Source organism: Akanthomyces muscarius (assembly GCF_028009165.1).
Source record: "Akanthomyces muscarius strain Ve6 chromosome Unknown contig_18, whole genome shotgun sequence".
NCBI lineage: Eukaryota > Fungi > Ascomycota > Sordariomycetes > Hypocreales > Cordycipitaceae > Akanthomyces > Akanthomyces muscarius.
This window is the reverse complement of record NW_026611618.1, coordinates 854,673-882,658: the sequence shown is the minus strand read 5'-3', so window position 1 is coordinate 882,658 and position 27,986 is coordinate 854,673. Positions and strand designations below refer to the sequence as shown.

The window sequence follows — 27,986 nt, the reverse complement described above, 5'->3', positions numbered from 1 at the left end:
GCCGCATTGACACGGCACGTTTGCAGTGCTACTGAGTACTTGTTCATAAAAACCTGCCTGCACACCAGCCTTTGTCTTTGCAATGCGCTGGCATCGTGGCGCGAGACGTCCATAGCGTACAAAAGCTGATATACAGGGTAGGTTCCCCAGCAAGGGACTCTGGGACTTTCAGAGGCATCTCCAGCATGGTCTACACCAATTTGCTACAGCAATACGTGTCGTAAAGTAATCTCATTCCTGTAATCAGGTTCCATATCTATATTCACAAACTCTTCATGCCCTGTTTTGATCTCCCAGGTTATTGAAAAGAGACGCCTTGACGCCTGTAGCTAGCAGACCAGCCTTTTCCTTTGCTGCAATCATGCTTGCCTCGCTCGACAGCTTCTGCATGGCCTTGTCCCCAGCTTTGCCAGCCCCACCGCCACCGCCCATCACCAACATCTGCGACCCGCGGCTACGACGAATACCCGCGGTGGCCTCCCTGATCTTAGATGCGAGGTCAAGCATCTGTTTGTTTGCAAAGTCACGGTTCGTCAGCAACGGGTTCTGACTCAGTGTCTGCACCCAATACTTGTGCCACAAGAGCTCGAGGAGGTGTGTGTCGAGTGAGCTTTTGAAGTGCGACACCTCAAGGCTGTAGTATCTGCTCGAGTGCGCGCCAAACTCGGCTGCCTTGTCTAGCGGCACTGCCTGGAAACCGTCCGCCCCAGTCGCGTCGGCCTTATAGGATGCCGGGTAGGTGCGGAATGCTCCAATGTCGACCTTGCCGGCGCTGATTGTGCGATCCGGATCCACGACAACGGCCAGGAACGGGTCTTGGTACTGCTGCTGCATAGCCTCAGTCTCGACATCAATCCCACTCAGCCAACAACCGTAACCAGGATGGCTATGATACCATCCGACCACGTTTTCCTGTCGACCCTGAGCACGGCAAAGATCCAAGTATTCGACAATGTATTCGTTCGCTTCGCCCTGGGCATTGACGCGGGTCTCGGTGCCCTCGACGGGAAGTCGAAATGCGTCGGTGACGACAAACGTGTCGCCCTCGGTGTAGCCCTGCATCAGACCCATGATCTCGAGATTGCCACCGGAGCGGGCATGCATGGTCATCTTGATGAGCGCTACAGCGCTGATGCGGACGTGCTTGAAATAGTTTGGGTCAGCCATCCAAGGCCGGGCATTTTGCGCAGCCTTTTGAGCCTCAGCATCGTATTGGTAGAGAGCATCTCGCTTCGGGTCGATGAGTTTTATGTTGTTGTCGAGCTCTATCCGAATTAGTATTGTTAAGTATATCCGAATCAACGCAATCTTACCCCATGACTTGAGAGCCGTTTCCATCTTGACTGCGTTTGCCGTCAAGACGGATGGCGATGTAGGAGGTGAGTTGGTCGAGTGTAGAAGCGCTGCCCCGCACTAGCTTCGCTGCCTGGGGTTATCGATAGCGGCGATGCTTCACTGTGGCACCTCGAAGAGGTGATTTCCACTCTTTTGTCATACAACAAGGTACGCATACAAGGATTTTAGATCCTGCAAACCCATGGGAAATATGATGTAACTTTTTGCATTTTGGAGAGCTGCCGGTACCCCCATTACAGTGGAATCGGCCGTGGTGAGTAAGTACCTTTCTGAGCGTGCCGTATTATTGGGTTAGATCCTGGTTTGCAACTTCTGACAAGCCTTCGAGCGCGCAAAGGGAGGCGGAAGGAGCACCGATTAGAAGCAAAAAAAAGTGATTTATCTCGTATTTTGGATCAATTGCATCAAATCACAGGGGAATCATTTCATCAAGTGTATGCTATCGGCGCTGCGCTGTCCGGGATCTTGGCAAACCAAAGTATCCCACAGTGGACGGACCACACCTTCCTCCTCCGAGTTGCCCAAGCTCTTTCCTACCTACGGCATCATCTCCAAATCTGGAGCCTGTACGCCGTCGAAGACCTTCCCCCATGCATTCATAAATCGCAGCAACGTTTCTTCACTACCGTCTTTCGACAAAGCAAACATGCCATACGGCTGCCCGTTCTTCCTCCAGTTGCCCAGTGGCACTGTCGCACAAGGCCAACCCGCGGCGGCAGCATAGGTAACCAGTTGGCACTCAGACGATGAGAGCACAATATCGAGGTCTCCGCTGCGTCGCATTATCTCGGACATGCCGTTCTCACCAGCCAGATGACGGAGACGTGGGATGATGTTTTGAAGCATTTCGGGTCGCATCTTGCTGTTGACAGCGGCAACCAGCTCGCTCTGCGTATCATATGCTACGCAATGTTAGTATCACATTTCACTTGATTTTTTCATCTTTCTCGCATGAGAAAAATCTCGAAGATTCACCTACGAGAAGGCAACGCCGTGCTGGCATGAGCGTGATTCCAGGCTATAACATCTTTCAAGTCTTTGATGCCGGCGTATTCGAAGCATTGAATGAATTCTTTGATTTTGTCGCTAAACTCGCCATCTGCCGAGAAAAGAAATTAGTCAAATACTAAACCGAGCAAAATGACTCTCACATGACTTACACGTTGTACTGATCAGAGTCTCTCCGTCATACCTTATGCCGTCAGGCTCCGGGGCCTGAAGTGGATAGACGACACGACCTCCTCGACTTCGCATTTTGAAGACAGCATTCTCGTACTCCTTTATCTGTTGAAACATGGATTAAAACACAATATCCCATTGTACATCATATGAAGGGTGTACTTACCACTCGAGCATCTCCCCACTTCCCAGCAACGAGGCTCTCATGCACCCCCCATGTGCTTGAAACGACACCCACAGCAAGGCCGCGGAACTCTTGTCTAGGGCCACCTTCCTTTGATGCGATGGCTACACCGAAGCTGGGGTTTTGCTCTAGAATTTCAGCCAGGGCAACAATGTCCGCCGGATCCCTTGCGATTGGACCAACGCAGTCGAAGCTGTCGCTGATGCAGAACACGCCTTCCATCGGTACCGTCTTATACCCACACTTATACGCATATACACCACAGACACTTGCTGGATATACCAGCGCGGCTGAAGTTTCGTTCCCGATAGACAGAGGGGCAAGACCGGCCGCAACTGCTACGGCCGAGCCCGATGATGACCCTGCGGTGATTGGCTGATCCTCTTCCACTAGGTTTCTTCTCCTGTAGGGAGAGTTTGTCTGCCCACCGTACGTACTCCAGCCAGACTTGATGGAATTCGATTTGAGACCGCAAAACTCCGTCATGTTGGCCTTTCCCAGGATAATCATGCCGGCCTCTTGCAGCCGGTCTACCAACGGGGCGCTGCGCTTGGCCGTCATGCCAGAAAATACGGCGGCGCCCACTGTTGTTGGCATACCAAGCTCGGGACCTGTGACAAACACATCTTTTAGGATGATCGGAATGCCATGCAGCTTGCTTCGTAGGGCGTTGGGTCGCGCACGGCGCTCAGCATCTAGGGATGTGGCATGGGCGACAAGCTGCATTCGCGGTCGAATACTCAAGAGACAGTGGAGACGGCTGTTGTACCTCTCGATACGAGCCAAGCATGATTCAACCAGATCGACACTGGTGATCTCGCCAGCAGTGAGTTTGGCTTGCAGGACTGTGGCAGAGAGCTGATGGAGGTTTTGGTCCATGGGACGAATTCGCATGAAATGGGTAGTCGTTTCGGTCTCGACGTATGCCATCATTAAGCACCTAGGCGGTATGATGCTATTTTTTCCCTACCAGGCACCGCCACCTGCAAGAACCCACCACGGAAAAGAGCCTCGTTTTGGGCAGTTAACAAGCGTTTTGTATACTAGTATACTAAATCGGGCGCCGATAACAGGTGGAAACGTGGTTAAAAAGAAGGAGAAACGGGAGGAAAGGGAAGCAAGAAGGTTACAGGTCGGCGACTTGTCGAAGGGGCTTTACTTTATGACAGTTATGACAGGCCGACACCATCAGTGTATCAGCACATGGCTTTGATCTGGATCGGATATTACGCTTGCGTTGGGCCACCCACACCTGATGATAAACGGAACGAACAAACGGTCACTTTTCATCTCCATCCTGCAACGGCTCTAGCCCGAATTTGCAAAGTTAACCCATTTTACCCACAAGGCGCCCATTGGTCGTCATACGCTGGTTGCTTGGATAAACGAGAAACCCCTCTTCTCGGAGCCTTACCAGGTGGGATTGGCGCCGCGCTGCTGGCATGTATTGTGTGCTTAGTAGCTGCGTCAAGCCAAAACACAGGGATGTCGGCGCCCGGAAGATCCCAAATTAACATCGAAGGAACGATGGTTCCTTTCCCAGTTCAGCTATATCGCTAAACGAGGTGCATGAATTCCCGAGACGATGCGCCCCGGCACGGGAGCCTTACCACATAGGAGGGCTGACCAGACAGAGCATGTTGGCCCTACAAGCACTTCTTCCGGCAAACAAGCACCGATAAGGCTCGTGTTTATTGGTCAGACAAAACGTTAAATTGATGTCGGACCCGACGCGAACTTACTGCCGACTTACTTTTTTCATCCCCAACATCGGCCAAATGATATATTGCCGGGATTCTGATCCGTTGAAGCCAGTGGCACTGTGCGCACACTGTGCTTTATCACCGAGGGGGTGATGACACTATGAAATGGCCACGCCACGTATTGGGTAAGAAAAAAGGGACATCCCCGAAAACTAGCCAGATGGAATAGAAGCTTGCTTAACAGGCTGCTGGCGGTTTATTGGTTTTTTTTGGGCCATGTCATGTGTTCCTTTCACAGCCACATAACCACTCTTCTTCCTGTACATGTGTGATGGATGAAGCTGAGGACAAATACCTGCCGCTTCATGCTTCAAATTTGTGTAGGACTTGGGTGAAAATTACATGAAATAAATCAGCAAATAAAAAAGGACAGAAGGGCTTTTCCAAGGCGTACACTAAAATACTGCACCGTCCGACATCGAGCGACAACCGGCATTGCCCTCTTGTCGGGATTCGGATTGGCTCCACACCAGACGAGCGACGAGCAACAAGGCGGTGGCAGGCGCCAGCAAGCAAGCAAGCACACCATAAAGTAAAAACGCAAGGTGGATTTATAGAAAGTAATCATATTGATAAGATGTATACGACTATAAGCTTCATGTAGAATCATTATTGTTTAATAATAAAAAGTGGTGGTATCGTGATGCTAGACCGCCAGTTTCGCAACCGCGGCCATGGGATACAATAATTCCGCGTGCTTGAGAAAGCCAGAAAAATGTATCCAAAAAAGTGTTGAAAAATTCAAGAAAACAAGAAACACCTACGCAATGATATGCTACTCCAAAAGAACAAAAGAAAAAAAAAAAAAAAAAAAAAGGTAGTGTGGTGTCCATCCAAGTTGGGAAATACCGCCGGACAAGGTGACGCTGCGATTGGCAGCGGTTGGGATTTGAAGCTTGCTCGTTTATGGCGGGCCCTGTGTCATGATTGCGACGCAAGAGAAAGCCATCATGAAAGTAGTGAATAGTTTCGCCAATGATGCGACTGGGACGCAAGCTTTGCCTCGTTTGTGGTGGACCTTGTGTGATTTACTTGCAGCGGGAGAGAAGCCAGGCCGGGAAATGCAGATGTGCCGCCATGCTGCTGTGAGCTGCGAATTGCCGAAAGACTTGGCTCGTTTGTAGCGGGCCGCTGCAATTGCCAGCATCGCATTCATTTTGGCTGGGAACCTTTTTTTGCTCGCTCGCTCGCGGCGGGCCTTGTGCATAATCGCGTGCATAATAATACGCGCTGTTATGCAGCGGCGCACAGGGAGAAGGGATGGAGGCCACGATTTCCGCCTTCCTATTCCGGGTGGGCCTGCTGCTGCCCAACGCACGCCTTTTTTTTCGTGACAGCTGTTATTGTCATCCCGGAACCTGCAGGATCAGAAAAGGAAAATTTTTCATCCCCTCCCTTTCCTTTTCGAGGACTTTCCTTTGGTGAGCATGAAAAGGATCCGAAATCCGAGGAGAGAGGGGCGATCCGACTGCAGCCATTTGCTGACTGTCCCGATTGGTACCGTGTAAGAAAATAGAGTACGCCAAGCTGGCCCGTGGTCGTTGCGCAGTGTCATTGAGTATTCTGGCGGGTTTCCAAAAGTCCTTCCATGGCCCGAGCTCTCTGAATGCAACGATTCATCATGCCTCTCAGGGCAAGGGACCGGCGTGCCTGCCTCCGAGGGGAAGGGGGGCGCTTTGCGGCGTCGCGGCCCCAAGGGGGCGGTCCCAAAATGGTGGGAACCGACCGCCGCAGGGGACCAACCAGAAAAGTGCCAGCAGCCCAGTAGAATATGCGGAATTGTCGCCCATGACGTGGCACTTTTCCAGGGTCTGATAAACAGGGTGCGACAAGAAAAAAATTATCGCGGCCCACTGCCGGAGCAAATGGCCGATGTAGTTGGCCTATGACTCTTTTTTCCCTCTTTGTCCCGTCTTTCATTGCTCGTAGGCAATAGGGATCCACCTGGTTGGAACTCCGTTGGGCCCGATCTCTTCAGCGTCGGCAGACTTGATGGGTGCTTTGCGAGGCGGCAGGGCCCAGCGAGCGCGGCCTGGCTTGCGGTCGTCGAGCTTGCCACGCTTGCGCATTGCCATTTCCATGACAGCAATGCGAATGAAGTCAGGATTCTCGCGCATCTCTCGCGGTCGCATCACTGCTGGCAGCATGGCCGCCCGCTCTGCTTTTGTAGTGGGGCTGCTGCCGCCACCTACGACGCCGGGACCGGTCGCGCTGGCTGCAGGCGGCAGGGCTGATGGAAGGTTCCGTGACGGCGACACCCGACCGCGTTGCACCTTGTAAGTCTGCATCTGGATGGACGCCAGGCGCGGGCGCTGCGGCCCATCTTGGGGCTGAGCCTCAAGCGGGCGTGTTGTTGGGTTGAGGTAGCGGCGCAGCTCGGCTGAGGGCATCTCTTCGGTCACCGGGGGGCGGCGTTCATCCGTATAAGGGACGTTGGGGTCAATGGTGAGGATAGATCGGGACAGTAGGTCATCGGGCGGAATGGTGGGAAAATTGATGCTAGAGAAGGACTTGGCAGCAGAGCGCAGAGCGCGCAGCGAGGCTGTCAGATTAGACTTGAAGGCGGCCTTGAGCGGCTTGAAGGGTTCGCTAAAGACCGACATGGCCGGCTCGTCATCAACCTGCTCAAGCACGATGGGATACTCGTCATCTTCCAGCTTGATAGATAGCGGGTGCTCGTCGCTTAGAATATGCGGAGGAGAGCGAACAGGTTCAAGGGACTTGCGTGCTGGGCTGCGCGTGCGTCTTGCGCCGGTGAAGTAGGGTGATGAGTCAAACGAAGACGCGGCATCGGTAGCGTAGCTGTCGCCTAGCGACGGAATCGAGTCGAAGGAGACCGTGTGCCGTAACGAGAAGCCATCGGCGCTTTCGCATGTGCTCAAATCATCCTCAGCGGGTGATGTATCTGGTGGTGACAACAACACCTCAAGTGGGTTGCTGCCTGTCAGCGATAGGCTGAGGTGCTTCTCGGAGACGTGCTGATCGTGCACAATGTCTTGGACGGTCATAGGCCTTTGTGCTCTCTGTTTTTGTCGTAATGATTGACGTTGGCGCGGGATATCAGTCATGGCGAGGAGAGCCGCGACAGAGGGAGACACGGCATCTGGCGAGTGCACATCTTTGGCGGTGCGCCTGCGTTGCGAAGCATGGTGTTTGTCGCGGTTGCTGCCTGTGCGGCTAGACTGACGGGGGATCTGGACGGGACTGCTGGTCGAGGTCGAGGTCTTTGCCTGGCGCAGGGAGTCGGCCGTCTTGGTGGTGGTGGAGGAGCGTCGTTCACCACGACCTTTGCTCATGATGGTGGTGGTGTTGTTGTTTGCCTCGCCGTTCGACTCTGAGGTGGAGGACAGAGAGGGAGAGACTGCAGCGGTGGTGACTGTGACGGAGGCGTCCAGCTTGCAGTCGGCATACTTGGCGCGGATGGATAGAGGAGTGTCGGATGAGGTTGTATTGACGAAGGTGTGGAGGGAGGAACGCGGAAGGGCAGCTTCACTTGTACAAGTAGTCGGGATGAGAGGAGCAGCCGTTGGGCGGCGAGGCGAATGTCTGGTGGACCACCAGGAAGCGTGAGCCATGAAAGGCATGGAGCTGACTGGGACCGGGGACTGTTCGGCACCTGTGACGAGTCGGTGGGGGCATGCTTTAGCAGATGGAAGCCGCCTAGAAGGCCTGGAGGCCCGGTGCTTCCAGTGGATGGAGTCGCTGGACCGGGGCGCTGTAACCACTGCACCCTCGCTGTATCAGTACCAGTATGCCCGCTGGCAGGCCCGCTGTAGCGTGGGTTTTGGGGTGTCACCTCAGTGGAGTCGCTGCAGGCTTTTGGGACGATGACTGCCCAACTCCCTGAACAGGCAACCTCTAGGCAAACTAGCGATGGCCTAAAAGTCCGGTGCACTGCGACGATGATAATTTCCCCACGCTGGTGCCGGCGAATCAGGCAGGTAATAGTGTTGGCCGATGGTGCCTGTACGTAATTGTAGAGGCAACCGTGTTGCGTGCTGGCGGTATCGTCGGGATAACGGAGGTCGCTGGGGAGGGCCCGCAAGTGAAGGCGCTGATCAGGGTCTAACAAAGGGCCACTGCATGGAAGAGCAGGGGGGGAAAAGGACCCTCGAGCGATTCGGGCAGGTCCCTAGTTTTTAATTTCGTAACACGTCGCACGAAGAGTTGCGGTGCGGATTGGTAATAAGTATCTGGCAATTGTCCGGTTGGGTTGGCTGAGAGGCTCGGATATCGTTGGGCTGTCGTGGGTAGTGAGTGGCTGACGGGTCCGCCACCAAAGGCTATGCAACCTGTAGCGTGCCTTGCAGAGGAGGGGCGGGAAGCTTTCAGCAGACGTGCTGCAGGCCAACTCTAAAAAAGAGACGGTCGCTGTGACTTGGGACGCGTACTGGCAGGTAGGCACCGAGTTGTCGGTCGGTCGGTCGGCTGGAGCCGGGACAAGGTCGGTCGGTAGACAGTTGACAGGTAAGTAGGTCGATATTCAGGGCAAATGATGAGATTCGAAGCCGTGATGCGCCGTCACGGAATATGGCAAGACGTTATCCAAAAAAGCAATCTCGTCACCCCCTTGAATCAGGAGGGCTGGCTTGGCGTCGTCGGTGCTTGAGTCGGGCGCGTCACGGGGAGGCCGACGAGGCAGCTCGGGGGGGAGTTCGTAGAGTCGCAGGCAGCCAGTGAGGCGCGGTGGATAGTAGGTAGGTAGGTACCTAGTGAGGTGTTGGTAAGAGCAGCGCGGAAGGGTGCTGCTTGCTGATTCCGAGTCAGCCTGTTTCTGCAAACAGAATTAACGACTTGAAAAAAAAAAAAAGGTCGGCGATTTTGCGATGCTTGACAAGAGAACAGTCGAAAGAAGAGAAGAAAAGGAAACCACTGAGAATATTCCAAGATTTTTAACCAAACCTACTTATCCGTATCTCCCAATCACTGCCCATAGGCTTGTCGGCGCAAGTGAGGCCCTGGAAGACAAGTGCAGCCTAGAAAGACCCTAAAAATGGCCCCAACAAGCCCTGGGCTGGCCCCGCCTCCGCAATCACCAGGAGCCCTAGCGCCTGCCCCATTCGGCCGTTCTCAGCGGCGGCGGCGGCGAGCTATCACTATCAGTACTGTATTCTCCTATCAGTCAGTCGAGCCCGTCATCTGTCAAGATAACGAAATGTATCGCCTCCGATTGCGGTACGAGGCGGGGGGCGACGGCGATGGACGGACGGCCTTTACGATCTTATGTGGCTAATACAAAACTAATACGATTAAAAGAAAACAATAAAGCAAATAGCTCAGCTCCCCTATCGTCCTTCGTGTTGCGCCGCCCACACACACTGACACCGAGGCTGTCGTCTGTCGTGTGCGTCATACCGCCATGGCTTGCCAAAGGAAGCCTTGTTATCCGAAAGATCCGGCAAGCGCTTGCCCTTTTGCTCACATGGACTGTAACCCAAAACCGAGTGCAAATGGGGCTCGCTTGACGAGCGCAGCCCGGGCTTGGTGTCTGCCAAGACAGCGATGGCTGCTGACAACTCGACCCATGCCTTTTTATTTTATTTTACTTCCTCTTCCCGCCGGGCGTAGCTTGGTCCCCTGATGCCCAATTGACTCTTATCTACCACCCGAAACCTGCATGTCGCACAAAAAGATGTGCGGGCCCTGGGGGCGGGCCAAGCAAGCGGCTGCTTATCAACCCACTTCTCATCGGCGAAAGCTGCTGTGCTGTCTGGGGTAATCATTGTCATCATTAAAAACATTGAAAAAAAAAAAGGAATAAAGGCTAGAACCGGGATAGCAAGACTTTAGATATACTCTTATGTGGCATGTTTCTGCTCGCCTCGCTGCGATGCAATAGCCCAGCACGCAATATCATCGCCGTCGGTTCTCACCCGATATGCCGACCCGCGAACGAACCTATTCACTGTGCGACCATCCCAGCGCAAGGACTAGCTAACTTGCTCGCTGGCTCTGTTACAGCGCTAGTTTAAGAGTAAGGTTGTTGCCGCCTATTTAGAAACATTAGATTGTCTTAATCAATGCCCGTGCACTGGACTGGTCTCTGTGCGACACACACCCGTTCCTCCGCCCCATTCCGACAGCAACCCTTCCTTAAAGAGCCTGGAATCGCTTTCCAATCTGCTGCCGTGTCCTCTTGGGTCTTTGAAAATGAATATTGAAGTATTCATTTTCGGCGAAAACAGTATCAGTATAAAAGACATGTGGCATTCTCCATTAACGGCGAGCAGTTAACGAACCGGCTAGCCTACCCGTTCCGGGCCCTATGTCTGCCCGGCGAGCAGTATTGGAAAGTCTGTTTCCTCACGCCACTTTTGCTAGTTGTGAACGAGGCTTGCAAAACCCTCGCTAACGTTAGTTAGTAACTGTCCAACGGCAAACTCTCTGGTGACGCCCGCAGCTTACATTTCGGCCCAAAGTTTGGAATGCAACGCGGAAATAATCGTGCCGCTCCATTCTAGACCGGCCTCGACCGCCGGCAGGCTGCAGAGCACACAAAAAAGAAAAATATCAACGTGCACGTCGATAAGCCGATGGACTAGCTAGCCAGCCAGCCAGCCAGCCAGCCTGTGACACGCACCACGACGGCTCATGCATTGACACCTGATGGTTCATTACCGTGTCTTGTGTGTGCGTGCGCCGCAGTTTGCCAACGTTACTCGCCCAATGATAGCGACCACAGCTGATGCGCCTGCGCTGCACTAACAGCCCAGGTGCGTCTCATTTGCTGCCGGCTCTCAGGCTTTCAGCTGCCCTCCTTGTTTGGCTGATTCAATATAAACATGCGCGACGTATTTTTGTTACACATCACATTGACACGTCTGCCTGACATTGTCTCTCTCTTTCCCTTTTAATTTTGGCCGACCTGTTGTCCTGATAACTCAGCTCATCTGCATTGGGTGCCCTTCGCATCCTTCTCCTGCAGAATGCCGTCATTTCCTAGTGCCTAGTTCTGATTATCGTGGGGGTACTGCTCGCTTGCAACAGTCTGATTAGCTCGAGTGGTGAATGGCTGCCAACAGGGCAAGGGCCAAAGACTAATAGTACTGGGGCACCTCGCATGCAAACCACACGATCGGCGCCGCGATGGACTGTTGATCCTGCTGCTCTTTCGTCCTGTCCCCCCGACTTGCCTCCAAGGGAAAAGCTGAAGCTGAGCCTTTCCCAACGCGGCGAGCCGCCTTCCCTGCACTGCAAAGCGCGGGGTGTTGCAGGACGTCTACTCCTAGTCAAGGTTGCCGTGCGCATTTCTCTTCCAATGTAAAATCGAAGCCGCAAAGGAACAAGGTCTTCTGAATAATTGACTATTGATAATGCAACTCGTGCAGCACTCACAAAAGCAGCACCCGTATCGCTTTGTCGTAAGGGCGACCATCCTACTACCCACGTCATCATTTGATCCCCGCTTCCGTACTTTGCGCCCTGGTTCGTTCGAAAAACAAGGGTTCTTTTCTTCCCCCTTGTCGTTGCTGTTCCGCTGGCCATGTTGGCCATTGGCTGTCACTTCACGACCTGCTCTGCCCCAGATACCAAAAGTGAATTCCCCAAGGCCAACCAGTCATCGGATAGGCTTCATTGTGGCCACCCCACCAACAGCGACCAAAAAGTTGCCCACCTGATCACTCGCTCGCGGGCCCCTCCCCCGCCACCTTGTTCCGATTCTGGGGCACAAGTTGCGGCGCGGGCATCGTTGAGGGTTCCCCATCTGACAGGGCGGACTGTCGCATGGCGCGAGCATGAGTTAGCCAGAGAGAGAAAGTGACCAGTGTGGCCTGTTGCCCGCCGCGTGCTGACGATATCCGGAGGGTTGCGTTTTCCGGGGGCGGAAAGGCACACGACACGGCTTTGCTAGTTTAGTGCGGGGGTGGGGGATTGTTGGATTGGCAACTGGTAAAAAGGCAGCCTGAATGCCGACGGGGTCAATCGTAGCCAGTTAACGAAAACCACAAATGTCCAAACGAGGGAAAGAAAAAGTCAAATTGAAACAACTAGAAAAAAAAGCAGAAAATCGAGCAAAAGATCCCAGTAGAAGCGTCCTCCGTTTTGATGCTAGTAATACCTCGCCTCATCGGACCCTAGCTTCAGGGAACACTCAGTCTAGATGACATAGTTCTGAAAGGAAAGTGCTACCAGAATCACCGCGAACAGTTCCATGTGCTCCAGCACGTCAACGCGGAATGGGCCATACGGTTGCATAGAGAGAAAAAAATATGCACCGAGAGTTGAAGCATCGTAGGCGGCCTTGTCAGTGGACCCCGTAATGTAATGAATTTACTTGTCAGTGTAGGTCACGATCGTGAGGTAAATTTCGCGCTGGCCTTGTGATAGAAGCAGATGCCTTTAAACATCGTCAGTACGGGGAAAAGAAGAGATATGCATGACAGAAAAACTCACCGATATCTTCCCGCCGCGTCGGCACTCTGGCCCAGCAGCATTGGGACGTCGGCGATCCAAGCCGCCATTTGTGCCGATTCCTGAATCAGAATCTGTTGGCACAATGCCAAGCGCGAATGGCACCGGGCCATACGCTTTACTTCCGCGATTATGGTTATATTGGAGGTCTCCACCAGCGGTGGTGGGATGTCACTTGGCTGGTGGTCTTCTGCTTCCTGAGTAGCATCTTTGATGACAGTCGAGCCTGGCGTCTGACGATCCCTGATCACCACGGCTTTAACAGATTATGATACAGAAGCATTTTCTTTGCCGGAGCATTCTTTGCTACTACCCTTGCCTGCTCTGGACCCCCTCGGGCGGGATCTGCCTGTGCCGGGCACTTTGTTCTTGCTAGTCGAATTTTGGTCTGGGCTCACGTTTCGTCTCTTTCTGGTACTCTTCTCTACGGCCGGCTCGGCTGCCGAGCTAGAAGATATCTTTATATCCTCTGCCACGTCAGATATACCGACTGTTGAATGAGCTGACAGATCTCGATCTTTGTGTTGAACTTGGTCCCACCTTTGACGATAGCTGGCTCCCTCGACCCTGAACATGCCGTCGACAAGCGCTTTATAGACTTTCCCTCCTTCCTTCTTGATAATGGAATTTCTGACTGTGAAACTAGAGCGGTTCGGCCACCAGTTGCCCCGGACGTCTTCTGCGGGAGTTGTACGAATCAATGCGTTCATCAAGGTAATAAGTGCAAAGTTCACGATCTCTTCGTCTTCCACCTCTAGCTTATCGGGCACTGCATCAGCACTCATTTTGGTCCAGATGGAAGCCGAAGAGGTTTCCTTCGTCAAAGTAGGCTGAGGACCCGCCTCGGCAGGTGTAGACTGGGGATCGGGGGATGTATCTAGGTCGAAGGCAATCCGACGGACAGCTTCATTATCTTCCAGGCCATCCGAACTCCTTTGCTGATAGAGCTTGACTAAGCCAAACATATCCTCTGACGGCCTGCAACTAGCGGATAGATCGTAACGAGAGAAGGAATTCTTGTAATTCGACCAATAAAGAGAGCTTGCCAAAAGGGTTTGAGCCTTACTGACAGCTCTCACAAAATAATTGTTGAGGGACTCATCACAAGTAATGGCCGCTTCATTCATGGGCTGATCATTAGGGGGATCCGGCAGGAGATGTTTGAGATCTCTTTCAAGCTGATTCCGAGACTTGAGCCGAAGGTATAGCGTCTTCAGCATGAAGAACTGTACAAGGTTGGCCTCTGAGGCAGATTCTGGCTTGACACTTATAAGGGAGGAGTCTTTGTGGCCCTGCGTCGTGACATGTCTTGACCATTCCACTGATGATTCCGGCAGTTTCCGTAAGTCTGCAACAGCCTGTTCAGTGCAGGTTGCCCCATCAAGCGCAGCGACGGACATTGCAAGAAGGAAAGAATTGATCAATGTGAGAGTGTATAATAAGAGAAGCAAGTGGTGTTGTGCGTACATGTCAGATTGAAAGGTACCGTGGAGGCTGATTTTATGGCTATTTATGCCTCGCGAAAGCATTTTGAAGTGTAAATTTCAAAGTCATCTAAAAAACGGAATCAAGCGCCGTTGACTTGCGTGAGATGACTTGACGGCAACACAATCACACGCGTGCAGTGGTCAATCCCAGTGCCAAGCTTTGGCCAGCACTGAGTACCGCAACAGCGCTTCAGCCCTGGTAAAGCCTCGATTGCTGCTTTTGTCACTTACTCCCCATAGTCTATGTGGTACAGGGGAAAGTGATCACGGCTTGGCACAGCGAATTCTGCGCCACTCCTGCTTCCTAGTGTGGTATGTTTTCAAGCCAATCAATCCAAGAATGAAATACAAGCGCGTAAGAGCCCATCAAAAACTACTCAAACTTTCAGCAGTAGGCACTACATCGACTCACGAAAGGACGCATGTGAAAACACGCGCCGGTCCCTGTAGCACTCTGTGTGGTATGTAACCATTGGGATTTTGAGCTGAAGCGCTTTCTTTTCCCAGTTATACCAAAACAATTTACAGGCTAGGATGCAACCTTCAGATGTGATCTGATTGAAAACTCAAAAATAGTACCGCTCAAAAATAGTACCACAAGCAAGTTGGGAGTGTGACTGGCAACACGTGGTACTTCTGTAGTGCACGAAAGGTGAAGGGACGCAGCTCGTAGGACTAGAAACCGAAGGAAAATGGATAAACAAAATTGTCTACATTTGTCGCCAAGGAAAAACAAGTTGCGGCTTGTTAGTCGGCCCCTTTCAGCGCCAGTGTGAGGGGTGGAGTTGCGCGTGCTGTGCAACCCAAACATGTTTGTCCCGTGATTCGCTGCCTAGAGCAAGATGATCATCCTACTTTGGCGTCCGACTGAATTATTCAAATACAGAGCACATACAACACCTTGCTTGGAGTCGCCATCCTTCACAATCTTTCTACTTTACTCCTCCGAATCTGCTGTGCGTGCTGCAATTCGTCGAAACATGAGTCTTCCCAAGGCAGACTAAAACCCGCGATGAGTTATTTGCCCGAGATGTGGCTCCTGTCATAATCAAAAAGAAGCCTTACGTTTCGAAAGATGATTTGAAAAAGCTGGGAATTAGCTTGGCTCATCTAGATCTGACGACCGGCGACATCGGGCATGAGGGGGGCACGGCCAGATTGGTGCCTATGCCAGCCGCCACCATCCAACAGATCCTCGACGACGGCGACTTCAAAGAACCACTAGAGCTAGACCATACTGATCTTCACTATCGTGGTAATGAAGCTTGGGAGCAGGAAGATAGAGACGACCCTGAGACGAGGTTTAACGAGGCCATGGCCGTGCACGACATTGCTGCTGCGTATGTGTACTTGTGGGAGTTCTCGACTCGCGCCAGGTGGCGACAAGGCCAGTGAGTAAAAGGAACTGAATGCGAAACCAAAATGACGTCAAGTTACGGCGGACGCCTCGCTACCGCTTTGTCACGTTTTTAGCTAACATCACCCTCAAATACAGTCACGAAGCGACATATCTGCAGAGCCTTGATGAGAAAGGGCGAATTCGCTATCAGATCCAGACCGTCTGCGAGGCCTACAAGGAATATCGCGTACTCGACAAAGAAAGACTGTTCGTTGTCGGCTATCAGATTGAACAGAACAGGCTCGTTGAAGATGAGCTCCTTACCAGCGAGCTTAACGCGCTGATAGTGCTTGCTACCAAATACGACATGGACCCAACCTATCTAAAATCTGATGAGTTTATTGTGAGTATATACTGGACCATGAAAATAAAGAGCTTCACGAGATTCGTGAATCGCTGTCGTGTTGTGCTAATGGCTTTTAATTTCATCACAGGTTACCGTCATCACCGGATGCGACCGCCAGGTGCGCGTTGCACAGAGTCGAGTGATTCTAGCACGCAAGAAATTGACGTGAGCCTATCCAAGACATTGGATTTTGAGAGTCAGATCAAGAACAATTGAGAGGATTGGAAGACACTGCTGGGGTGGTCTGCTTGCGTAGCGGGACCAAAGGCTCGCGAGGACTAGATAGAAAAGATTTGCGACGCAGCGAGACCTCCCTCGGCCTTACAGAGAATGCGACGAGTTTGTGGTATGTTTGGCCTGTTGTACAGCTAGTGCTAGTTTTTGAAAGAGCGCCTAAAACCAATGAATGCCGGCTTGGCTGATAGGTTATCCTGCTCGCTGGATGTGATAGGCAAGCTCACATCTCGCATCTCGCAGAGTTCGTAAATCTCAAGGAGAGTACGTTTGGTCTACGAATTTCTCGTATCTTGGATTTCTAAACGGGGTTCAAGGACAACCAACTGTGAGGACTGTATAACCTCGTTCGGGTGTTTGCCACCGTCCCACCCGCTCAACTCGGGGAGAGCGAGGGACAAATGGAGGGTTGAAGAACAACGGAAGTGTCTGAGATCCAATGTGGCATTGACATATTCGCCTAAAAAAAAAGAATGTCACGTAAATTTGTTGGAAACTGTATCTGTGACATGCAAAATGTCGGTGGGAAAGGAGCCCAGCTACTGCTGCGCCTAGCTCCATGAGGCTGCGTAGACCTGGACCAAGGGAGACGCCCTGCCAGTGGGCTGAGGACTCTGAAGTTTGATTCGGATATTGCCGAAGTTTGAAAGGTCAAAGGCGCTTTCGGGGTGGTTCGCAGACTCGCTAGCATGGAAAACGGCTGTCCAGGGCCACGTCTGCAGCAATTTCGATGTCAAAAGCCATGGCACAGTGATGCGGTACGGCACCTAGCCGGCGAGAGGCGCTGGTTGTGAAATAATCAGCGAATTACCTCAATACATTTAGATATGATCAGCGCAGAACTTATTCGGAGGAGTGACTGAATCGCAGTGCAGTGGTGCGTCTAGATGGGGGCAAGGAGCAGAAGAAACGAAGTGATTGATGCTGGTGGCTGGCTACCTACCCACCAAGTGAACCGCTTGCCGGGGCGCACAAGCCAAAGCCTATAAATAAAATACGGACGCCCGTTTGCCAACTTATCAAAGGCAGAATGGCACAGCGGTTTCGAGCGTTGCCCAAGCGTCGGGTGCGAATCTGGCGTCCCGGCGACGCTCTCTCTGGCATGTCATTTCTACCAGGGCCGGCTGACCAGGTCAGCCCTCGTAGATAAGGCCCAAGCCACTATCCTCGTTGCGATTTGATCACTGCATCGACGAATCTGATCAAAATCTGCCCTTCTCATCCAACCTTGACGCCTGGCACCGCCCGCCTCAAGTTGTTGTTGCGACTGTGTCACAGCACCAGTCCGGATTTCTCTATTCTCTAACCGGCCGCAGCCTTTGGGTTGTCACGAGTTCGAAGCGTGGTTCTGTCCTTGAATTTTTGCCGTTGCTGATGATGCACGCCTTTTTTTCTCCGTGCGGGTGTTGTTTGCTGATGCGTTTGCTGCCGGCCGTTGCCAGCTGGCAGCTGCCGGTGAAGCTGCCGGTCAAGTGGCGCGGCGCGTGTGGCTGGATGACGGCGAACGACTGTCCACTACTAGAAGCAAGTAATAACCTGGCAAAGGTATATAAATGGAATAGAGTCGCTTGTTTGCCAACTCATCAGAGGCAGAATGGCACAGTGCTATCACAGCCAGGTATGCGGCCCAGGCGCAAGCTCCGGCCGCTGCAACTACAGCAGAATTTAACTCGAGCACTAAAATTGAGCTCGAGAGCAAAGGCGAACAAACTTGGTGTGCCGCGATCTTCAGACCGTTGAGAGGAGAATCAGGGTAAAACAGCATCCTCAAACCGCCCTGGTAAAGAGGCTACCAGGAAACACTGGCAAGCCCGAGCAGTGCAGAGGTTCCGATTCGAAAATCGGTCGTGTCTTTGATTTTTGCTGTTGTCTCTTACTTTGCGTTTTTCATTTTCTTGGTGGGCGCTCTTTGTTGTTTTACTTGCTGCTGGCCGCTGAACGCTGGCAGCCGTGACTATCAAGTGAAGTAGCGGAGGGGCTGGAGGTACCTGAGGCTAGACGACGTCTTTGAATTATGTACTGTCATGTAAAAAAAAACTATTAATCAATCTATCCTTTAATCTCTGTGAAATGGAATACCTTCGAGGAGCTCCAGTGCACCCTCCCTTCCGACGGTGATGCCGACGTCGCCGATGGTCTTGGTCTTGAACCCGGCCTCACAGTAGCAAAAGTAATACTGGTAAATGTCAGCTACAAAGAAAATCGGCAAGTACGGCAAATACATCTTACATCCCACTTTCGCTTGAATACATCCAAGTCGGCGTCCGTCATGCGCGGGTGCTCCTTGCGCAGCGCCGGAGCAATCATGTCATCGAAATTGGCGAGGAAATTGTCCCTCCAGCACTGCAGCGTCTTCACATAGTGCCCGCCAAAGGACATGATTTCTTCGACAACCAGCGTGCCCTTGGATCCGGCATTGATGCTCGAGACCAGGCCGCTGACTGTGGGCAGATGACCGCCTGGGAAAATGTACTTTTGGATAAAGTCCTCGCCCTTGACGTACCCGTCGTACCGCGCCTCGGGGATGGTGATACACTGAAAGTATCCGAGGCCGTCGTCTTTCAGGTAGCGATCCATGCACGCAAAGTACGTATCGAGGTACCTGTGGCCGACGTGCTCAATCATCTCGATGCTGACAATCTTGTCAAACTTGACGTTGAGCGACCCGACCTCGCGGTAGTCGCCGAGAAACACCTCAACCTGCTCGGAGAGCTTCGCATCCGCAATCCTGCCTTCGACAAGTCGTTTCTGCGCCAGGCTCGGCGTCACAGTCGTGACACGACAGCCCGTCGTCCTGGCCGCCAGAATCGCAAAGCTGCCCCATCCGGTGCCGACCTCCAGAACGTGGTCCGTGGGCTTGATGCGCGCAGCGGAAATGGCATGCTGCAGCTTGCGCATCTGCGCCTCCTCCAGGGTCTCGGTCTGCGAGCGCGGATCCGCGCTGGGCAGCCACAGCGCGGCCGAGTACGTCATGTCCGGGCTCAAAAAGGCGGAGAACATGTCGTTGCCGAGCGAGTAGTGCGCAATGGCGTTGAGCTTGGCGGCCGAGACGTTGTTGGCGCTCTTGAACGCGGCGCGGGTCAGGGCGCCGAAGAGGCCGACGACGCGCCAGCTGGCAAAGCTGCTCTTCCTGGACGCGTTCTGCACAAAAAACTCAAAGACGGCGGTGAGGTTTGGGGTCGAAATCTCATGCAGCATGTAGCTCTGAGAGAAGCCAATGTCGCCAAAGAGGAGCGCCCGCAGCCAGAAGGAGTCGCTGTGGACGACCAGGACGGCGGGGACCTGGAAGTGATGTGCTTTGGCATCGCCAAGGACGGCAATCTCAGTTCCGTACATGTCCTGTATGCAGAGAAGCCCTGAAGAAAATGAGCTGAGCCTGCTGAGGACAAGTGTTCGGGCAACCTCTCGGAGGAACGACTGGATGGTCAGCTTCCAGCCGCGAAGGCTACTGTACAACAGCGAAATCAAAGTCATGATAGGCTTGATAATATCTGGAGTGTAAAAAGGAAGGACTCCGAGTTGCAACGATCGTGGAATGAATGTTGTTTGATGCGGCCTTGACTCATCGCCCGTCAACGACCTTTTTAACGTCTCTGCGCGTCCACAGAAGGCAGAGAACCTGTGATTTGGTGTACGGGCTTAACTTTGAGACAGGTCGAACAAACTTGGATTTCCCTACCTGCCAGCTGATGTGTCAGTGCCACCATCCAACTCGTGTCTGACGCTTGTATAACCAAAGAAAGGAAAAAAAAAAAGTCTCCGGCAGCGGCCTGCACCGGGTTGTCTGGGCCGCCGTAACATCCCGCTCTTCCTTGCGCAGCGCATCTCGAACATGCAGGCGCCCGCCGCAATGCAGGCCTCCCCCCCTTGCAAAGCCCGCTCTCAGACACGCAAACGCACCAAGACTTCGGTTCTCCCCCTGCGAGATTTCCGATATGGGAAATCGGGCTTGCGGAGCGATTGCCAGCGGGGTGCTGCGGAGCGATTGCCAGTGGGCTGGGGAGATGCAATGCAGGTCTCAGTTGAAAATGAGAGACGACAGGTCAAAGCTTACACTGCAAGAGCAGGGGTCTTTACAGAACAGCGCCCCAATACGGGTACATATATGGGCGCGAAGGCAAAAAAAAGCACTTAAAAAGAGATTCGCCAAGTTTCCATGTGGGTAACACTGGATGGAGATGTTTGTGGTTCAGGTGCTGTCAAACTTGTTCTGCGACGGGGTGTGGTAGTGCAGCTTGCGTGCAGCTGCCTTCCTGGCCCATTTCCATCCCTTGAGGTGGGAAAAGAGCCCGTTTTATGTGAAGAGAGGAAGGGGAGGGGAATAAGGCTCGGGCTGACCGGAGACATAAATGGCGCCATCTCAGATATATAACAAACTGTCAGCATTTCAAAGTCAAGGGTCAAGAGACAGATTCCCAATCACTTTTTGAAAAGATAAATCAAGAAAGGAAACATGGCCTTTGTAGCCCTCGTCTTTATCGCCAGCGCCCTGGCTTATTACACGCTCCGTGCCGCTTACAACATCTTCAACAACCGGACGAGGAAATCACAACGCAACCCTCCCCAAGATGCGATACCCATGTACCCGCACCTCGACCCTTTTTGGGGCCTCGATCTCTCGCTCGCCATGTGGCGAGATTTTGCCCGCGGCCGGCTCGCCGAGGGCCTGCGCCTGCGGCACGCGCGCTGCGGTGCGACGTTCAAGGCGCGCGAGCTGCTCGGCGGCGCGTGCATCTACACCGTCGACCCGGCCAACATCCGCGCCGTGACGACGTCGCAGTTTACGCACTTTCAAAAGTCGGCGTGGGTCGACGAGGCGTCCAAGCACATTGGCCACGGCGTGCTGATGAACGAGGGCAACGCGTGGCGACGCTCTCGCCAGCTCCTCAAGCCCGTCTTTGCCAAGACGGCACTCGACGAGCTGGCGCTGGTCGAGCCGCACGTGCGGAACATGGTGAGGGCGATTCAAAGGCACGAGGGCAAGACTTTTGACTTTATGGAGCTGGCGACGCGCTTCTCGCTGGATGTGGTGACGGAGTTCCTGTTTGACGGCTCCGTGGACAGCTTGTCGTCGACGAGCGGTATGGACGGCAGAGACTTTCTGGACCTGGTAAAAGCGTTTGAGCCGGCATGCGGTCTCTTTATCGCCGTGGGCGCGCTGGCTTGGCTTAAGCTGGCCTTTTCGTACAGGAAGCTACTGGCTGTCGTTGGCGGCATGAAGGCCTTTTTCAAGCAGCGCCTGGACCTGCTCCGCGAAAAGCAGCGATACCTGCACCGCGACGGCGGCCGCAAGAGCAGCACCTCGCTCTTTCGTATGCTCGAGCAGGAGGGCCTCTCGGTCGATGACATGCAGGCCGAGCTGCAAAACATCTTCTTTGCCAGCTTCGACACGACGACGGCGCTGCTCGCCAATCTGGTGCATGCCCTCGCTCAGCGACCGGACATTCAGAAAAAGCTCCGCGACGAGATTGCCATCCTTCAAGGAGCGATACCTACGAAGCAAGATATTTCTGCCATGCCCTATCTGCGCTGTGTTTTATACGAAGGTGCGTCCCGCCATGCCAGCAGGCAGCCGGCTCTGTGAACTAACCTGCTGGCCACTTACACGCAGGACTCCGCCTCTACACACCCGTGGCCTCGCACTCCCGGCAGGCTGCCGTCGACACCACGCTGCCCCGCGGCGGCGGGCCGGACGGCCAGTCGCCGGTGGCCGTGCGCGCCGGCACGTCGGTCATTTGGAGCATCTACGCGCTGAACCGCAGCCCGCTGCACTACGGCCACGACTGGGCCGTGTTCCGCCCGGAGCGCTGGGCAGACAATCTGCGCCCGCTCGCAACGTCCCCGCACTTTATGCCGTTTGGGTCGGGCCCGCGGTCGTGCATCGGCCAGCAGATGGCGCAGACGGAGATTTCGTACGTTCTGGTGCGGCTGTTGCAGGCGTTTGGCACGCTGCGAAGCAGAGACGAGCGGCCGTTTCGCGAGGCGGAAGCGGTGTCCTTTTACAGTGCGCACGGAACAATGGTGGAAATGTCTTGATTGGAGCTGCGCCCCCCTCGAAAAAGAAAAAGAGTGAAAAAAAAGTTGAGATAGAAAAGAGCCTAGATTTTAGATTGATAGAACTGGTGGGCCATGTTATTAGCTAGTTAGCTGCTGGATGTTTTTGTTTTGCTACCACTCCGCCTCAGTATACCCTGCTTCGTTAACCTCGAGCCAGTAGAAGTGCTCTCCTTTTTGTTGCTATTAGTGCTTCGCCTTACAGTGTTGGCATCGTAGTCTGCCGCTACTCTGATCGAAAAAGCACTCAAATCGACCTTTGCAACCAACGGTTCGGCATTTGTTCACGCTGCTCACAGTCGTCATCGCCATTTTCTGCTGCAGGGCCTGGTCGGCGGCCTTCTGGTATTTCGTATTCACTTCGTTGAGGGTCCGAACTTTGTACGACAGCGTTTCCGAAAGCGCTTGGCTTGTAGCGTTGCATTTCTTTAGCACTTCGAGACAAAAAGGTGTCATTAGCGGCGAGTCTTCGAGGGTTCCCATGGTGAGGATTGTGCCAATGTTTTCGGCGACGGCAGCCGTGAGGACTTCGGATAAGCCTTCGTTGTTCACAATCTCTAGAGCAGTCTCGGCTAATACCGGAAGGCCTGGCACCCAAGGGGCATCGGGAGAAGCACTCGATAAAGTGACATTGATGCGCGTGTTGGCGAGCTTAACGAGCTCTGGGACGTTGTAGTAATCTCCCATTGCATTCATGCGGGTATGGGCCAGTATGGTCCTGAATACTGGGTCCCCGGTCTCGGGATGCTCGACTTCCTTGCCTTTTGATGCATGTTTCACAGCTTTGGATGAAGTATCTGTCGAATTGGCGTCGTTGACCGTCGTTGCGCTTTCGTTTGCATTCTCACCGCCGTTGGCCGTCGCGTTTTCGTCCGTATTGGCATTGACTACTGACTGTGCTCCTTCACTGGAAATATCGATCGCATTGTAATCCTTCGTGTACAGAAACCGAATGAACCTTCGTACTGATTCTGGCGCAAAAGCATCCATGTTCAACATGCAATTCTCAGACTCCTAGCAAATCGGTCAGCAGCGGAGACGCAGAAATTTGCCGGAATGCTTGCCTTGAACCCCGACTTCACGGCAGCTTGGATGACTGATGATTGTGGACAGACGATTGCTTTGTGGACCTGAAACACTTCTCCGCGGCAAGAGAAACTCAAGTCCGAGTACTCCTCAGAAAGCATTAACTGCGCGAGCACAGAGCCTGCGGCTTGGCTGCTCGCGCTGCGATCCGCTGGTTGTGACATTTGTATCTGGGCTTCTTGGGAAAAAAAGAAAAAAAAAAGCTGGAGCAGTCCTGTGTTAGATGGATGAGGTGATGGAAAGTTGCAAGTTCACGGTAGCCGGAGTATGTGAAGGAGGGTATATTTCGCCTCAATGTACCTGCGGCAGCTGACAGCTGGCAACCGGCGTTTGCAAACGGAAGAGTGGCAATTGCGGCGAAGCAGAGAACGTAAGATTCGACAAAATTTATTAACTTCAAAGGCTTTTGTTTCAGCACCAGACTATATACAGAGATGCGCAGATTTTAGTGGCTGTGGTTGCAGCACTTCTCGCCCATCGCCTCCCTCGCGAGCTTCGCACGGCTCAGCGGGCGGTCAGCGGGAAGAAGATCGCGGCCAGACAGGTCAGGCAGCACAGCATCAACACTGCGCTTAGCTACCTTGCTGCTGTAGATGTTGTTCAGCCAGTTGCCGAGACGGTAGCCGCCCTTGGCAATCTGCAGCTCGACCGTCCCAATGACCGAGTTGTAATAGTCCGGGTAGAGATCGCCCTGCTGGAGCGCCGCCGCGCCACCGGGCATGACGACCGAGCAAACGTAGGCATTGGCATCCGAGGCCCATTTCGTAGCCGAGGCGATGGGGTTTGAAACATCGTCTCCCGAAATCCAGCTCGCGGCCTGGCCCTTGAGCGCGCCCGACTCAATCTCGCCCACGAGCGCGCTGGCCCACGACTGCGCATCCGTGAGCTTCGAGCCGCCAACCTTTTTCTGCGGAATGTACGTGTCCCAGTCCGCGTGGAGGTTGTCCAGGTAGCCGTCAAAGGTCACCTTGATGTCGTTGCCGCCGACCTCGTACGCCTCGTCGTGCAGCGGCTGCGTGACGTCGCCGAGGAAGTGCACGAGGAACTTGAGCGCCTCGTCGTGGTGGTCGCCGCTCAGGCGCCCGTCGCTGACGCGCTGCGTGTAATTGGCAATGGCGGAGATGGAGCAGCCTTTGCTGCCGCAGTCGCGCTCGTAGTCGACGTTGCACGACGACGGCGGGTTGTCCTCGGCGTCGATGAAGTGCAGCGGCGCAGACCACTTGCCGGCCGTGGTGGCGCGGTACTGGTCAGCCCAGGAGGCAATGGTGGCCAGATACGAGTCGGAATCATCCCCGAGAATACCTTGAGCCCTGTGGCAGAAAGCCGTAAGCCATTGTCCTTTTCTTTGCTTTTTCTCATCCCTTTTGGGCCTTTGACAGCGGGCCGGATATGCTCACCAAGCAGCAGTTTCGTTGGTCAGGTAGTTTTGCGCAATGTAAGCGACGGTGGCGTGGCCCAAGACACCCCAAGCCTGAGCACCCTGGAAAGCAGTGGCCGCAACGACGGCGGTGTGGTAGAATGACACCATGGCTGTGTGGAGAGGAGACAAGAATGTATGTCGCACACTGACTGCGCTGAGATGAACCTGGCGTAATCGGGGTCTGCAGATCGAGATAGCGGCTTGGCACAAATCTCAAAAGCAACAAACTAGCGGCGGGCCAACCTTGATGCAGCTCATCCTTTATATAGTAAAAAGGGGAATCCTTCAACTCAGAGCAGGCAGGCCGAGCTGAACAGGATAGCATGTGGCATCGCGAGCGATAAGACGTGCGCTACCAGCCCAAGTGCCGGGTTAAGCGGGCGCAACATCACGCGTCGCGGTGGACAGTACCCCTTTTGGCAGGTCGTCAAGATCCGCAACGCGCGATGGGCGGCGATTCGGCACAGACGTGGTGCGTCGTGTGGAGTTGGTGCTGACGGCACACGGTCGACATGGCGATGGTGATAGGACAATGCGGCCAGCTCCGCCGCTAAGGGGCCCTCCAATGGGGCCTGTCAAGAGGCCTCGGACAGGTCTGGTGGTTGGAGTGATTGCGACAAACGATCTCTCGGTCAATGCTTTGGGGCAATGAATTAATGATGCGACTTTCAGCCTGGCCTTCTGGCCATCGGCGAGAAGGAAATCCGCCTCGAAGCTGCACAAGCAGAAAGTGTCAGTGGCTTGCTATGCCCACACGGAGCAGCAGTCGGATCTATTTTCAACGGCTAGAAAAGCTAAAATGCTTCGTGTCGATCTCTCGGCCATGTCCGCCTCCAGCTCCCACTGAGTCCTGTTGTCGATTGATTCCTCGCCGTGTCTACTGGTGGACTCCCAGTCCTCATGATTCGAAATTGTCCTGCGCGACAGAACTGAAAGGGATGCCGAAATGCTCGAGAAAACTAAGCCCGTCGCGCCAAGCAGGAAAAAGAAAAAGAAAACATATCGTCTGCTACACTGTGTCTCCGAGCACAATGCCCAAGCTAGCGTGCCGCAGATCTGTTCTCCTACTAGCCCAACCTGCAGCTCGTAAATCCACCCTGAGACTTTTCACAGGACGAGACATTCGCTGCAGCGATTGTGTGCTGGCTAAAACCACCAAGGGCTTTCCATATAAAGGCATGAGACCTGTGAGACATGACAACCTACAACGGAGCAGTGGGGGAGCTGTAGCCGACTGTCGAGCTATACCAGTTCGACATGTCTTGTTTTGAGATCACAGGCAGCTAATTAGCTCTCCAGTGGTGCATACCCATCACCGTACGTTCTCAAGACCAATAGAGAATGATTCATGTATAAAGCAAAGCATATGAGTTTGATTTGGGCATTTATAGCATGAGACAGCTTTCTATATATGTGTGGGGTGAATCAACTACTTGTGCTTCCCGATGGCTCTCATTCTGGCGCCATACAACCACAGAACAATCGGCGCAGGAGCTGCGAGAACCAGAAACGCAAAACCCAATATACTGTTGCCCCAACCATAGCCTAAATTATTGTATAGCGCCGGTGCAAAAAGTGGAAACGCAAAGCCAGTAATGCTGCGCAAAAATTGCGACGCCGCAGAGGCCGATGCAACATGACCAAGATACGCCTCGGTGACGTATGCTTGCATCGCTTGCGTGTTGAGAATAATGCCGCAGCCAAAGATTGCGATGCCGATATCAGGCGCAATCCAATGCAGGCGATACTGGGCCGTCCAGCCGTAGATGAAGATACCGATGAGAAGCAGGAAAGCTCCAGGAACCATGAGCGGCACGCGATACTCGGGAGCTGTCTTGGTTCCACCCGCGCGCTTCTTCAGAAGTGCCCAGATCTTGTCCATAAATCTGCTTCCCACTTGCGAAGCGACCGTGTAACCAAGCACCAGCGCAAGATAATGTAGTCCACCTATGAACTTGCTTTGGTGGTAGCGGTCAATCCACAACGTCGCGAATGTCGAGAGAACAATGTACAAGAGACCAAAGTTGTAAGCGAGTAGGATTCCCGTAACCTGAATGGTAGGATGTGTAAAAAGCAGACGAAGTGGTCGGGTCAATGATATGGCCAGTCTTGAGCTTAGTTTCTCGCGGCTTTCCTTCGTATAGTAAGCTTCACCGGTTTCCGCGCGCAGCTTCTTTGCCTTCCTTTGCAGTAGAATCACCTTGTAGGTTTCGGGAAGTAAGAAGACACCAGTAACAATAAGAATTCCGTCAAAAATGGACAGAATATAGAAGATCCATCGCCAGCCGATTGTCTGCGTCACGGCGCCGCCGATGATTGGTCCGAGAGCTGGCCCTAGCAGAGGCAAGAATGTCGAGATTGCATACGACTTGCCACGCTGGTCAGGCGTCCAAATATCTGCCAGCACGGGGCTGGTGACTGCAAACTCGGCACTGGCGCCAATACCAGACATGATGCGACAGACAATGAGAACACCAGGGGACTTGCTGAATCCAGCTGCCGTGTTCCATGCCACGTAGTAGCAGGCGCATATGATCCAGACTGGTCGTCTGCCAAACACCTCGGTGCAAGGTGCTAGGACCATAGGACCGAAGGCAAAAGCCAGAACGAAGATGGAGAGGAAGATTTGAGCATTATTTTCGTTGGTTTTGAAGTCGTGTGCGATGTCTTGGAGAGCGGGAGCAAGCATTGCGCCAGACATGAGGGTAACGAGGCCACCGAAGGAAAGAAGAATGGTGATGGCCCATTTCAGAGGTTGTTTCCAGTTGTAAGGATGCTCGGGATCGTCATCGCCATTCCAGCTAACCTGTCGTGGTCACATTAGCATATTGGACGGCCTGGATGCGGAGTGTTCCATGCTTACCAGCAAAGGATCAGCTTGGGGTACGTTCATTTCGCCACGTGGCTTTGCCATTTCGGTATTCGTCGTAGAATCACCGGTGGTCTTTTCAACATCAGCCATCGAAAGCCGGCTTTCTGGGATATACTTGGTCGCCGTGAAATTGGTTTTCGATTGCCAGCGCTTTAGACGAAGCTGCGAATTGCTGCGATTGAAGAGAGTGTCCC

General features: G+C 53.4%; 10 protein-coding genes across 12 annotated transcripts; 2 read left to right on the top strand and 8 right to left on the bottom strand.

Moving 5' to 3' along the window:
• Positions 1-273: 273 nt before the first annotated feature.
• LMH87_008756 (uncharacterized protein) lies at positions 274-1,338 on the bottom strand (the record flags this gene model as incomplete). Its single annotated transcript, XM_056201983.1, has 2 exons — positions 274-1,265; positions 1,314-1,338. The coding sequence occupies 2 exons, from the start codon at positions 1,336-1,338 to the stop codon at positions 274-276; spliced, it is 1,017 nt and encodes a 338-aa protein (XP_056056590.1).
• Positions 1,339-1,893: 555 nt separating this feature from the next.
• LMH87_008755 (uncharacterized protein) lies at positions 1,894-3,652 on the bottom strand (the record flags this gene model as incomplete). Its single annotated transcript, XM_056201982.1, has 4 exons — positions 1,894-2,258; positions 2,336-2,455; positions 2,517-2,640; positions 2,702-3,652. 4 exons carry the CDS (start codon positions 3,650-3,652, stop codon positions 1,894-1,896), a joined length of 1,560 nt encoding a protein of 519 aa, XP_056056589.1.
• Positions 3,653-6,398: 2,746 nt separating this feature from the next.
• Positions 6,399-8,066, bottom strand: LMH87_008754 (uncharacterized protein; the record flags this gene model as incomplete). 3 transcript variants are annotated; one of them, XM_056201980.1, is made up of 2 exons in its annotated part: positions 6,614-6,619; positions 6,675-8,066. In XM_056201980.1, the coding sequence occupies 2 exons, from the start codon at positions 8,064-8,066 to the stop codon at positions 6,614-6,616; spliced, it is 1,398 nt and encodes a 465-aa protein (XP_056056587.1). The 3 variants fall into 3 exon arrangements, with proteins under 3 accessions (XP_056056588.1, XP_056056587.1, XP_056056586.1); XM_056201979.1 differs by lacking the exon at positions 6,614-6,619 and having other exon boundaries at positions 7,547-7,614; positions 7,670-8,066; XM_056201981.1 differs by having other exon boundaries at positions 6,399-8,066.
• Positions 8,067-8,965: 899 nt separating this feature from the next.
• Positions 8,966-9,416, bottom strand: LMH87_008753 (uncharacterized protein; the record flags this gene model as incomplete). The annotated part of the gene is made up of 2 exons (XM_056201978.1): positions 8,966-9,234; positions 9,389-9,416. The coding sequence occupies 2 exons, from the start codon at positions 9,414-9,416 to the stop codon at positions 8,966-8,968; spliced, it is 297 nt and encodes a 98-aa protein (XP_056056585.1).
• A 6,132-nt stretch (positions 9,417-15,548) lies between these two features.
• Positions 15,549-16,295, top strand: LMH87_008752 (uncharacterized protein; the record flags this gene model as incomplete). Its single annotated transcript, XM_056201977.1, has 3 exons — positions 15,549-15,772; positions 15,877-16,123; positions 16,215-16,295. The coding sequence occupies 3 exons, from the start codon at positions 15,549-15,551 to the stop codon at positions 16,293-16,295; spliced, it is 552 nt and encodes a 183-aa protein (XP_056056584.1).
• Positions 16,296-18,317: 2,022 nt separating this feature from the next.
• LMH87_008751 (uncharacterized protein) lies at positions 18,318-19,834 on the bottom strand (the record flags this gene model as incomplete). Its single annotated transcript, XM_056201974.1, has 3 exons — positions 18,318-18,379; positions 18,440-18,536; positions 18,590-19,834. 3 exons carry the CDS (start codon positions 19,832-19,834, stop codon positions 18,318-18,320), a joined length of 1,404 nt encoding a protein of 467 aa, XP_056056583.1.
• A 979-nt stretch (positions 19,835-20,813) lies between these two features.
• LMH87_008750 (uncharacterized protein) lies at positions 20,814-22,396 on the top strand (the record flags this gene model as incomplete). The annotated part of the gene is made up of 2 exons (XM_056201973.1): positions 20,814-21,906; positions 21,972-22,396. 2 exons carry the CDS (start codon positions 20,814-20,816, stop codon positions 22,394-22,396), a joined length of 1,518 nt encoding a protein of 505 aa, XP_056056582.1.
• Positions 22,397-22,600: 204 nt separating this feature from the next.
• On the bottom strand, positions 22,601-23,404 carry LMH87_008749 (uncharacterized protein; the record flags this gene model as incomplete). The annotated part of the gene is made up of 1 exon (XM_056201972.1): positions 22,601-23,404. The coding sequence occupies one exon, from the start codon at positions 23,402-23,404 to the stop codon at positions 22,601-22,603; it is 804 nt and encodes a 267-aa protein (XP_056056581.1).
• Positions 23,405-23,945: 541 nt separating this feature from the next.
• Positions 23,946-25,028, bottom strand: LMH87_008748 (uncharacterized protein; the record flags this gene model as incomplete). Its single annotated transcript, XM_056201971.1, has 2 exons — positions 23,946-24,810; positions 24,898-25,028. 2 exons carry the CDS (start codon positions 25,026-25,028, stop codon positions 23,946-23,948), a joined length of 996 nt encoding a protein of 331 aa, XP_056056580.1.
• Positions 25,029-26,349: 1,321 nt separating this feature from the next.
• Positions 26,350-27,882, bottom strand: LMH87_008747 (uncharacterized protein; the record flags this gene model as incomplete). The annotated part of the gene is made up of 2 exons (XM_056201970.1): positions 26,350-27,726; positions 27,784-27,882. The coding sequence occupies 2 exons, from the start codon at positions 27,880-27,882 to the stop codon at positions 26,350-26,352; spliced, it is 1,476 nt and encodes a 491-aa protein (XP_056056579.1).
• Positions 27,883-27,986: the final 104 nt, after the last annotated feature.